The sequence below is a fragment of the Gallinula chloropus genome (assembly GCF_964237585.1).
Source record: "Gallinula chloropus genome assembly, chromosome: 1".
NCBI lineage: Eukaryota > Metazoa > Chordata > Aves > Gruiformes > Rallidae > Gallinula > Gallinula chloropus.
The window spans coordinates 197,640,640-197,653,799 of NC_140085.1; the positions used below are offsets into that span (position 1 = coordinate 197,640,640).

General features: G+C 40.7%; 1 protein-coding gene across 1 annotated transcript in view; it reads left to right on the top strand.

The window, feature by feature from the left end:
- Positions 1 to 298: 298 nt before the first annotated feature.
- The window catches only part of TYR (tyrosinase), a gene marked incomplete at both ends in the record, with an annotated part of 51,712 nt that continues 38,850 nt past the window's right edge, over positions 299 to 13,160 (top strand). The window contains 2 exons of the mRNA XM_084279640.1: positions 299 to 1,117; positions 10,845 to 11,061. Of these exons, the coding sequence (XP_084135766.1) occupies positions 299 to 1,117; positions 10,845 to 11,061 (1,036 nt within the window). The remainder of the gene's footprint in view (positions 1,118 to 10,844; positions 11,062 to 13,160) is intronic.

The following is a 13,160-nucleotide window of genomic DNA, read 5'->3' on the forward strand; positions in this document are numbered from 1 at the left end:
TGAAGGTTTATAATAAATGCCTGTATTTTGAAACCTGTAGGCGGTGGGGGAAAAAAAGTCACTTGGCTTTCACCCAGAACATGTGATAATCAGATTAACCATGAAGTGTATTTTGCGTGCAAATACATCCAGGGTAGGAATGGGGAAGGACATTGGAGGGTGCACTATAGCAGAAGTCAGCAGTGAAGCATTCCTGGTGGAGGAGGAATTTCTTTCACACCCAGGACTTTGGAGGGGTCAGAGAGAGCACTCCATGCACTGAAGCAGAACACCAATGCTCTCCTGCTGCTCTGTGAGGATGTCTCTGTTTACCATAGGTTTTCTGCTAGTCATCCTTCAGCCGTCCACCGGGCAGTTTCCCAGAGCCTGTGCAAACACACAGAGCTTGCTGAGGAAGGAGTGCTGTCCCCCCTGGGATGGAGATGGGTCCCCTTGTGGGGAGCTTTCCAGGAGAGGGTCCTGCCAGAACATCCTCCTCTCTCAGGCTCCCCTGGGACCACAGTTCCCTTTCTCAGGAGTGGATGACAGAGAGGACTGGCCATCTGTATTCTTCAACCGGACCTGTAAATGCGAAGGCAACTTCATGGGATTCAACTGTGGGGAGTGCAAGTTTGGTTTCTCAGGACGCAACTGCACCGAAAGGCGAGTAAGAATGAGAAGAAACATCTTCCAGCTCACCACCAGTGAGAAGGACAAGTTTCTTGCCTACCTTAACTTGGCAAAGAACACCCTTAGTCAGGACTATGTTATTGCTACCGGCACCTATAGTCAGATGAACAATGGCTCCAATCCCATGTTCAGAAACATCAACATGTATGATCTTTTTGTTTGGATGCATTATTATGCCTCTCGAGACACACTCCTAGGTGGGTCCAATGTGTGGCGTGACATTGATTTTGCACACGAAGCCCCTGGTTTTCTGCCTTGGCATCGGGTCTTTCTGCTCATGTGGGAACGTGAGATCCAGAAGATAACAGGTGATGAGAACTTCACCATCCCCTACTGGGACTGGCGAGACGCAGAGGACTGTGTGGTTTGCACTGATGAATACATGGGTGGCAGACATCCCACCAACCCTAATATACTTAGCCCAGCATCATTTTTCTCATCATGGCAGGTAAGGACGGTCCAAGGGGAAGGGGAAACAAAAGGTTGATCATGCCAGAATTATTCTGACTTTAGGTGCTTGGGTGAGGTACACAAGCTGGGAGTTTAGCAATGCTGCATTCCCTTGGACATTCCTGGAGGCACTACCAGAGAGCAAACCAGACTTTATGTGGACCTAATCTTCATTTAGACTTGTTCATTTTTCTCTCTGTCTCTTCTGTCTCTGACTATAGGATTTAGGGGGCTTAATTAGAAACCTAAGGTTAAGGTGGAAGGTGGAAAGTTATGCTTTTCTGTCCAGACATGGTCTTTAGCAGGCTAAACAGGCTTGGGTCTGCTGTAGCAGTCAAGTGAGAAAAAGCAAGATTTATGTATGCAGATTACTAGCACACGACCAATGCTAGACAATTGATGACTGAATGTTGGAAATAGAAGCAAAGGGTTTCCAGAGGCTCTACCCTTCTCCCAGTTCCTTCTGCCATCCAAGAGTTAAGAACTATCCAATTACGCTTGTCAGCTTTCAAATTAATATCCAACCAAACAAACAAAATAAGTCTTTAGAGTGCAGAAGAGCCAGCTGTGTAACTCACATCAGTAGTTTGCAAGATATAAAAGAAGTAATTTCTGTTGCTCAGAGGACCTAAGAAGTAAACTCAGTAGCTGTTCCTGCCACTTATAAGCACTGTAAATTAAACCAATGTAAATTAACATATTTAAATAGGTGACGTGTCCTCATACTGCTGAACTGTACTGCACTGCTCAAACACAGACTAGACTTTTTTTGTCTCTTCCTCGTTACTGCCATGTTGCCTAAAATACAGTGACAAAGGTCTATTGGCTTCCATAGACACATTCCATAATGACAATAGCAACAGTCCCTTCTGGCGCTGAAGTCTATGATTATGTTGGTGTAAATCTATCTTTGTTCTATTTATTTCTGCAGCAACAGCCCAAATGAAGGTTGGGCAGTTTTAGTGATTTGATGGAAAGTGAAAGAGATACAAGCTCCAGCAGCTCTCTGGTATTCCGGCATTACAAAACAGCAACTAACCGGCCTGGCTACACTGTGTTTAGTTTTGATTTGTGTCCTCGGAACAATATGGGCTGTATATATACCTGTGAATTCAAACATTTCCATATACAGTAACAGACCTATTTTAGGATGTTCCCTGGCATGTGTTCTGTGTCTATTGCCTAGCGCTCTCCCAAAAAGGTACTTTTCAGGGACCATTTACAGGAGAATGTTTGCATGTAGCCACCCTGTTTGGGAGGCTAAGGTGATGTTACTGGCTAGACACTGATTATATTTCAGACCATTTGACCTCAGTGCCCAGGAAATTTCCTGGCCACATTTGATTTACTAGTGTAGGCATAGCTATAGATATAGCTATGGGCACACATTTCCATCCCATTTTCGAAGACTGTGCTCATTTGTAACAGTATGAAACTGAATGAACTCTACTAACTTAATTAGATTGCATTACCAGAATGAAGTGGATCTGATGCTGTTCTGCATTGAGCTGAATAAAGTGTTACGTGAAAATTGTACAAAAGTGATAAAGTGGATTAAATGAAACTAGAATTGCACTGGTTACATGTGTCAAGAGGAGCTATCAATACAATACATTGAACAAGGTAACCAAGACATAGAAGGAGGCAGGTAGTACAAAGGAATCAAGAAGTTGCTAGCAGAATTTTCTAAAAGAACTGGAAGGGTCAATTAGTTATGTTTAGCTCATTTTTTTCAAAGGTACTCTTAATCATACCCAGACCTTTAGAATTTTTCCATCCTGGTAATAAGGACCCAGAAGCTTTATGAGCAATCACAAATATATTTAAGAAACAGTCAGGTTTATAACTTCTCATTTAAGATCAGGTCCCACAAATATATTCTGAAAATAAACTTATTTTTATGAAATCAATTTTTAACAGATACTTATTTATAACTTCAATAGGTGCAAAAATAAAAAAGTGCTGCATTTATAGCACAATCAGTGTCAGTGTTTATATGCAAAGTCACCTAAGTCCTTTGTTGAAGTTTTCCAAATAATCTCTGAAAATACATGATTATTTCCTATTTTTCATCCCCTTCTGGAAATGTTACACTTTTATCAGAATTTCCAAAACAGGATGACAATAACTGTACCTTCAAAGAGTTTTAGTCCTCTTTAACATCTTCTGCCTTACCTAGAGAGGGAATGGAAGATATTGAACAAATCTGCATTTTCAGTCAGTGACTTTGGGCTAAATATACCACACAAACTGGTCTTTCTTTATTAGCCTTAAATCCAAATTTAAACACTTGTTTATGACTGAATAACTTAGTCAATGCAGTAGCTTCAAGTAGCACAAAATAAGAGATCAGAATCTCATTCCAGAAAATCAAAAGGGAACAAAAATAGCCTTTGCCTGAACCGGAAAACAGCCATAGATTTGCTGCAGAATACGCTGATTATCCAAGCTCTGTAGCTAAACCGCAAGAGAGGAAAAAAAAATAAGAGGAGGACCCAGAAATGTGAAGGAATTTAGGTTTTTTAATAAGTATTCAAAATAAAAAGAGGGCAAGAGAACCCTTATGAATAACACATCTATAATATGATGTCCTTTTTAGAATTTTGAGTCTCTCTCCAAAAGAAGTGTAGCAAAACAATGCTTGCTATGTTAGGAAATAGTTATAGATTTATCAAAAAATTAAAAAGGTAACACGCCTATTTGCAGAACAGCATCTCTCTCTCTTTTTTTTTTTTTAATCCCTAAAGAAAAGGGAAAATACTTTATTCCATTGAGAAGTTGCCATGGCAACATGGATACCCATGAATACATGCTGAAATTCTTGCTTTCACCTTACTTTTTCTTCAACATGCTGCTGTTGCCACTTAGCTGAGTGAATTATCTATCCACATTTTTCTTATATTTATCAGCTAAGTGAAATTTCTGATTCCTGCCTCTGTTTTTGCCAGCAAGACTATCAGGAATCTTCAGTGTTTTTATTTGTTTGCTTAGCTCGTGCTTTAGGGTAGGTGGGAAGGATTTTCTCGTGTTTTCAGTTACTTGTTTGTGATGATTCAAATGTTGCATTCAGAATTAGGACTGCATGACACCTACTAATGCTTTACCAAATTTTGAAATTCCATGCTAATTTAACAGAAAGCTCTGTGAGAAATGGAAATCTTCCATGACATTTTGAGATTTTTTTTTGTTTTAGTGCCCATTTATATAATTATTCAAGATAACGGATTTTCTAAAGAAATAATGATTATGCCTCACTTAAATAGCAGCAGATTAAATTCTGCCCTCCTCTGCACCAGAACTAATTTGGAGAAATAACTGAAGTCAGTGTAGTTAGAAATGCATAAAAAGCTTTCTGCAAATAAAACCATACTCTTTCTGCTGGTAGATAACATTAGAATTTGGGGTTCCCCCCATGGCAATGAAGAAAATAAATCAGGAGAATGTAAGTGCTATTTTAAGTTTGCTGTTGTGGCAAGCAGGCTACACCACCAACTTCAGACTGCTGTATTTTGTCTCTCCTAAAAAGAAGAGTGATTTGGGAGAAGTAATTGCATAACGTGGAGGGCTGTCTGCTCTCAGATGTGCTGGTGTAAGCCTGCAGCCAATTCCTTGTTGTAAGCACCGAGAATTTCCCTTAGCACTTCATTCTGTATCACTCTGCAGAACCACTTAGACAAATGCAAAGCTACTGCAAAAGGGAAACAAGTTACACAAATAGAAAATGGATATAATGCTCCTGAACTAATGATGACAGTACTTCAGATCCATTACCTGAAAATATGACTTCATAAGAAATAAGAAATTCAGCTGTTCAGACACAGTTACTTAATTCTAAGCATGGTTTGTCAGGGAGCTGTTTTGCTAGCTGAATAGCCTGAGAGAATCATTGGAAATGCTGTTTTGTGCCCACCTTTAAAAACTGGAGGAAACTTTCAAAAATATAAACACAAGAAGCCAACCTTTATTGATTCTTAAATCAGCCCAAGTCGTACATCCATCTCCTTGCAGACACCTGAGTATCTCATAAACTCAATATCTTTATGTTTTTATTGTAACTTAATGGGTTTCAGTGCCAGCTACAGGCTGTTCCAGCAAGTAACTATAAAAAAAGAGTTTATCAAGACTGGTCTCCTAATGATAAGTTTACATGGATTATAAATTTGAAACATTTTCTGTTTCAAAGAAATAACTCTCCACATGCCACACTTTGGTACCACTGCCTGAGGGAACCAGGATCTGTGCAAGGCGGGAGCACAACTTGGGTATCCTCAGCCCCTTTACATCACTGTCATCTGAGAGTAACTTCTGTTCTTCCACAGGATCATGGGTGGGTGACAGCAGCCTGGCCTGTGGTTGCTTGGCCGTTCTCATACAGTCATGCTTGCCTAGCAGTCAGGTAATAGAAAAGATAAACGTCTTCAGAGGTGTATAAATTAATAGCTAAGGAATCTCATAAAAATTGCATTTTGTTAATAATTCACCAGAAAAAAAAGAAGCCTACCACCTCTCTGTAGAGAGATGTGCCTGTGAATTGTGGTAGACATGGAGACAGCAACACTAAGGGTACAGCTTGGAGACAGGGTGGAATCACTGCCTGCCAAACCTGAAAGTGTTAATGAATATTTCAGCAGTTATTGGTAAGAGCTTCCTACTCCAGCCCAGTGTTATTTTGAGGTGTAAGTTTCCCCCAGTTCTGGGCTACCTCTAAGGAAAGAGATGAAACTCAGCCAGCTTTTACAGAAGGCTGAGAAAATACCTTGAAGGCCCTGGGTTTGTTTCAGTGCTGTCACTTCATGTTTATCTCATCTCCTTTTAGTTTGAGTTTCACAGCTCCTCTAGTTAATGGATGTGCAATACGGGTCAGAAAGATAATTAATGACCTTATCCTTGCACAAAGATGTTTCTTAGAATTTCTTTGAAGCTTTGCTTTCTAAATTTTCTTTTTTTCATTCAGTCCTCTGCCTGTTATACCTTTCTGTCCCTGCTAATATTCAGGAGTACATGAAGAAGCAGATATAAATATACACAGTCTCTTGAAAACCTTTTGGTCTGCTATAGATATAGCACCTTTTAAAGTTCTGCCTATAAAAAAACAAGCTCCCAAAGTACAGCTTGGTCTATTGCAGGTTATTTGGCAATTTCCTTGCACTTTCCTAGTTTGGTGAGTAAATGGCTTCTATATGTCACTTAATTAGGATTAGATTATGCCAGGCTCTAATGCAGCCAAAACAGTAAAATATAAACCTTTTTACAATTGCCAAATATTTTAAATCCAGCATGAGGAGTGTGCTCTTTAATGCCATTCCCAAGCAAGCATGTGAGAATAAGTGGAGAAAGACAAACAAAGGCAATGAATCAGTGCTAAATGTATTTTGGCCACATAGTGGGACCCAAGGCTCCAGTTCAGGAATCTGGACATCGTGCAGGACAAACAGACACATGGGGATGTGTCAAGGATGTCCAGGAAGTGCCCACAGAACAGCCTTGGGATGGGTGCCACAGGCAGCAAAGCCATGTGGTTGTTCTGGCTGTAGTCTGAAATGGCTCTTTTAGGCTATGTTAACCTGGAACATAACATGCTGAAAGGATGCTGATGTAGTTTCTGGATGTGGTCAGACTTCTGCTCAGTGAGCTCAGAAAAGAAGCAGAGCAAGGACCCAGCTCTAACGGCAGCAGAGGTGTGGGTTAACCCTTTGAGTGATCAAACTTCCCCCGCAAGCTAAGGAACTTCAGAACACTTTGGGAGCAGCTATTTCAACGCCATAGGAAATCACCCTTTTCCAAGTGTTCGGGTCCGTATTACCAGCATCGCATGGCCCTGCGAGGGCAGATCTAATAAGCCCCAAGCAACCACAAAGAATTTTGTCACCAAACGCCCCAAAGCTTTGAATTCAAACCTAGCAGACGGAGGACTGAATGCTCCTGGAGATTCCTGTAGTTTAATTCACTTCTTTAAGCAGAGGGGCTAGTCTGTGCAAGCAGTTGCAAACTAATAGACAAAAGGCCTTCCCATTTGCAAAAAGGTGTGAGACAGCTGCAGCACTTCTGCTCATTTACACTCTGTTTTCTAAGAAACGATACAAAGAGCTGTGCTAAAGATCTCAACTGCAGTGCATGAAGGATTTTTTTGCTGGGTGTACAAGGCCTGGGAGAGATGCTGCATATTCTGGACTGCCATCTACTGGCATTTGCTCTGCCTACTACTTACATAAGCTTTTCCTCTGAGCATCTTCCTAACGGTTTCCCTTGAGCCGGTGAATTTGCGCATGCTGGAGAGCAGGCATTGGGTGCAGTTCAAATATGGAGCTTTGTCTAGAGTGAGCTGAGAAAAATTGCTCAGGAATGTTCTGAAAGGGAACAAAAAAAAATCATGTGTTAAAACGTCATGTTTCTAATAGAAAGTCCTGTTGAATGAAGAGGAGGCAATGATGTGACCCATTTTGCGTGTACTTTATGCAGATTGCGTCCAGAATCATTTAACTGACTTTATGTTCTGTTGGCACACATCACATGATTGATAAAATAGCAAATTATAGTTCCAGGATAGAAGGTCACAGGCAAGCATTTTCATTCCTGCCCCTTATGCATGGTCATTTCTTGACCATGAGTTACAAGATGCCTCATAGCACCTGGCTTCTTCATATTCATTCTTTAGGATGAATTCCACTAGTCAGACAGTTAATGAGGGCTATACTGAGACATAAGTGGCAAAAAAAAAAATTAGTGCTCACACCATTTATAAGCCTGATAACATTAACAGTTGCATTAAACACCACTGAAATGGATAAACAGAATGAAGATTAAATGTTTCTTCATTTAGATATATTTGAGATCATGCTCAAAGATTCCATGTCTGAATATCTACCAGTCTTGAAGGTAGTATGTGATTCCTCTTTAGAACCCAAAGGGAATTATCCCCAGGGCAGTGGGGAGAGAATGAACAGATAGGAGATAGCAGGACTGAGAAGCCAGAAGAAGATATGGACCTAGATAAGGTCCATAAGCAACAGAGCTAAACAGAAAATCCACGTGTATTTAGATTCTGAGTGAAGTGCCAACTCAGAATTGGGTTGAGCTCCACCAACCAAGACATACTTTCTTCACTAATGCACTTCTAGGGACATAGAACTGTGCGTTTTTATAAACAAAAACCTACTAGAGTATCTCCCTCAGGATGAATCATCCCCATATTTTCCTTCTAATGGGAATAAACTATCTCGGTAATACAAAACAATCATAAAAATAACACCATGCCTAGGCTTTGTTTTTGTAACTGTAGGTCTCTCTCTGTTGCTACCTCTCTGTTCTTAGTGAGGATCTTTAAAGACTTCTTCCAGGCATGGTACTGACATCAGTCCTTCTTAGAGGCACAATCCTGACACACTTGGTGAGCTTCTGGGGGGAATGTGCACATGAAACTCTTTGCTGGACAACTGCCTACAGCCTCCAAGGGCACTGTTTTAACAGGCAGGTTTCAGCTAATAGAGAAACCTATAAGGATAAATTTCTCTGATAAGCTTTCTTATCTTTAAAAAAACAACTGATTTATTCATTATATTCATATTCATAGGGAACTTACGATTTAAGAACTCCAGATTCTTAAGAAATCTGGGTTATATCACCAGCTCTGTCATACATTTTCTGTGAATTTGTGGTCAAATCACTTAGAAAAGGATTCATCTCATCTTCCACTGATCCAAAAGTTAGTTAGGCAGCAAAACAACTTGCCTTTGGCTCTCTCTAGTCACTTCAGAGGCACATCCATGCCTCCAGGGTGTGATTCATCCTATCCTAATGCAGAAGCAGAGCATTAAGTTGAACACTCTTAATTTTGCTTCCCTTGTTAATTGCAATCCAGAGACAGTTTCTGAATCTTTCTTTTTTTATTTCATTTTATTTTATTGACTCAGACAATGGAGAGTGTTAGGAACCCATAGAGTTAAGTACATCTCACCTACCAGACATCTGGCTTAGGAGGGCTGAATCACACTCAGGAGATGCCTCTCTCTCTATTGACTGCAGAGGTTGTCCTAAAGTGTTACTTCATTCTGGCAATTTGTACACAACCAGTGCTGGTGAAATGAATCTCCCACTCGCTTCACTAACAGAAAATTTCATGTTCTCCCACCCTATTCACAGCAAATGTGATTGCTTTTTCCTCACCTTCTCATTCATTGCTTCAGTCCATGAAATACAAGTACACCAGGATGAAGGAAGCCTGGAGGTTTCAGTGTTATGTGTTTTCTCCCCTATGATGTCTCATGCAATAATGAGACCTGTTCTTTCTCAACACAAAGTTCTCACATTGATTACTTGCTAATCATAGAGTCATATATTTTGAAGGTATCTCTAGTGGTTTGGAGTTTTCTTTGTTTTGGTGGATTTTTCAGAAAAGAAGTAAAACAATAGCAGTTTCGGTACAGAGCCTCAGCTTCACCTGAAAGGGATAGAAAACCACTTCTGGGAGTTTGAGCCACTGTTGCTCTGTTTCATTTTCATAGACCTATCAGCTGTACCTTATACAACCACCAAACCCTCTTGTCTGATGTTCTGCTTGTCATTGTGGTGGTGTATTTTTCTCCATCCTCTGTCCTAACTCCATGTTAGGCAAGTTCCTGAATACAAGGTCAGTATTTGCACTAATTCCCTGAAGGTTTACTGTACCAGGATAAGAAAAAGATCCTTCCCCACGTTCCCATCGCTTCTCTGACCATATAGATGATGCAGTGAGAGCTACTGTATAAGCCTATGGTCATCAGAAGACCTATGTCCTTAGGTAATAAACAAGTTACTGTGGCTAAAAAAGATATTGAGCAACACGTTAATGATGCTTACATTCTGTGTGGACACTTCTAAGCCATGGCAAATGTGGACAAGCTGAACTCAGCTAAAATTAGCGGATAAGCATTTGAAGTTACATTGATCTACCTTGCTCTTCCAGGAGTCTCTTCAGCTTCTACAGCTCATCTGACAAATAATGATTTGTTATGCCATGGCAGCTGAACTTTGCCTGTGAACCCAGAACATTTATATAAACTGTACTGCATTCTGAAAATATTTAATATCTCTATCTATCTCTCTGTTAAGATCCTTTTCCAATACCTATCACTACAATATCTGAGTTAGTGATATATGTTAATCACCACAACATTCCTGGGAATTAGAGTAGCATCTTTTCCCAGTTTGTATATATAGCATATAGTGAAACCAAGTGCCCATTTAGTCTGACAAGGCACAGACAGATACTTCCAGAATATTTTTTTCCATACTGCAAGTCAACAACTCACCCTTTACTGTGTGAGGAGAAAAATCTGCAGTTATATCTTTATTGATAGCCAAAATTCCTCCATTTAGCAACTGCAGCATCAGGTTAACTCCATTTGTGTCCTGCTGCATTGGTAGGTAACAGTGAATTTAGCCTCAGTGAGTTTTCAAAGGCATAAATGAGAATTGATGCCTTAGTCCATATGCATAGTTTCAGATACAAACCAGTGTATTTTTTCAGAATGTGAACTGTAGCATGACACTGGATGTCTGCTATGAAAGGACCCAGCTCACATTAAAATTACACATAGAAAAATGTAAAATGAATATATATTTTTGCGGCAAACTTACTACATTGTACATTTTCCATGCTCCTTTAGAAATATTAATCAAATGTGTCTCTGTTGTCTGCTTTTATTTTTTACAAATGCAAATATATTAACAGAAAGTGTTTTATGCAGGTAATTTGTACTCGTTCTGAAGAGTACAACAGCCAACAGGCTTTATGTAATGCCACAAGTGAGGGGCCTATCCTGCGAAATCCTGGGAACCATGATAAATCAAGGACCCCGAGGCTCCCATCTTCAGCTGAAGTTGAATTTTGCCTCTCGCTGACTCAGTATGAATCTGGATCCATGGATAAAATGGCCAATTACAGTTTCCGAAACACTTTGGAAGGTAAAGTATTTTATTCTATTACACCATTTCCATCTGTAAATTGATACTCTCAGGAGCTGCATCTTTAAACTCAGGGCAATTTGAGCTGATTCCATAAATCATCTCACACACATACACACACACACAAAATCCAAAAAACCCAACTTTTCCTTTCTCCTGGAATAGCAAGACAGAAAGAACCACATCTACAGAAACTGTAAACTAGATCAGACCCTAAATAACTGCGCTTTCTACCTTTGACAAGGGGAACAACGTGAAGTGTGGGAAAGAAAAAGGTGACGTAATGGTGTAGAGGTTTGCTCACATTTTTCTCCATAAAGTCTGTGAATAGATGCAAAGGGTGGAATAGGAGGTGTAGAGAAAAGGGAATTGAAGTAAACATGTCATGAAATATGAGAGTCTACCATCATGCTGCTAGCACTGTAAACAAAAGCAAAGGCACAGTCTGTGGTACCTATGCAGAGTAACAAATGGGTTTAATGTGAAGCAGAGTCAAAATGGACCACTCTCTCACAAAGCCTAAATTTCAGTATCACAACTGCTCATTAAATAAAAATAATTCAGCGAATACTTGCAGATAAAGGGTAATACCTGCTTTTTGTCAATGCTAAGCCTAAACTGACAGCTAAACAGTGTCATAGATCAAGTATACTCCTTTGATACAGAAGTGTACATTTTGCTATTGAAAACAGCAGTAGCTATTTGAAAAAAAAAAAAAAAAGCAGTAACATGATGTTCATCAGAATCGCACAGTGATCAGGAAAGCACCTACAGTTCTCAAACCACCTGGAAGAAGTCACTTTAACTCGAAAACAAGAATCAGTGTTTTGTCTGATTAATCTGTCAAATGCTTTCTCTATTGCTGTCCCTTTCTGCCTAGTGAGCGCAATCTTGGTTGATCTTTGTTAATATCGCAGTATCATCTGCCAATCTATACCTAGAGAGGATCATGTTTTAATGTGAATAATGTCAATGTCACTACATCTGAAAAGAGCTCTCCAAAATTTCCTCCAAGAGAGTTCTTTGTGCAAGAACCCTTCAGAAAGTGTAGAGAGTTCATCTTTCTCCTGACTGAGGTTATGAAACTCTAGGTCAGCACTGTGGTAATTTGGAGCACTCCAAATGCCACAATGGCTGCTGTCCCATCCCAGATGCCTATGAACTCACCCTTGAAGTGTGAAGCTCCTGCTCACCTTGGGAAGGCATCATGGCTGACTGGTTTGTCAGGAGCCAGATCAGGGATCACAGTGTGACCCTTTTCGTGAAGTTCAGCTGCCCTTACAGCCACAATGCCATGGAGACGCTCAAGAGCTACAACTTCATGCCAGATGGCCTGCGCATGGTCAATATCACTGCGAGGGAGATGTCCAGAACTACATCCAGCAAATGACTGGCCAAAGGAACGCCCCTCACATGTACTTCGGGAAGTACTGCATTGGAGGGTTTTCTAACCTGCAGAGCATTGGCTATGACCTCCCCAGGATGCTGCAGCAGATCGGGGCCCTGCGCTAGCTGGAGAAGAGAGATCACTGCAAGCTGTGGCCTCCTCATTCTGAAACGCATGCTTCTCAGAGCAAATAGCTTGTTCCTTCCTCTGACGGGATCACACGCAACTTTTGGCCAATGCAGCTCCTTTCCTTTTCACTGATCGGTGCTCCAACGTGTCACCGCCTCTGCATCCTCTCTGTAGCTCTGGAACCAGGTCCAGAACACGATGTGATTCAGCCCAATAAACTACACTTGTTCTCGGAAAAAAAAACAAAAATGGGCAAGGGGAAGGCTGTAGATGTGGTCTGCCTGGACTTCAGTAAAGCCTTTGACACCATTTCTCACAGCATTCTGACTGAGAAACTGGCTGCCACTGTCCTGGACAGGTGGACCCTCAGCTGAATTAAAAACTGGTTGGATGGACGGGCCCAAAGTGTGGTGGTAAACGGTACAAAATGCAGCTGGAGGCCGGTCACGAGTGGTATCCCCCAGGGTTCAGTCTTGGGTCCGGTCTTGTTCAACATCTTTATCAATGACCTCAATGAAGGGATTGAATGGTCCCTCACTAAGTTTGCAGATGATACTAAACTGGGAGGAAGTGTTGAGCTGCC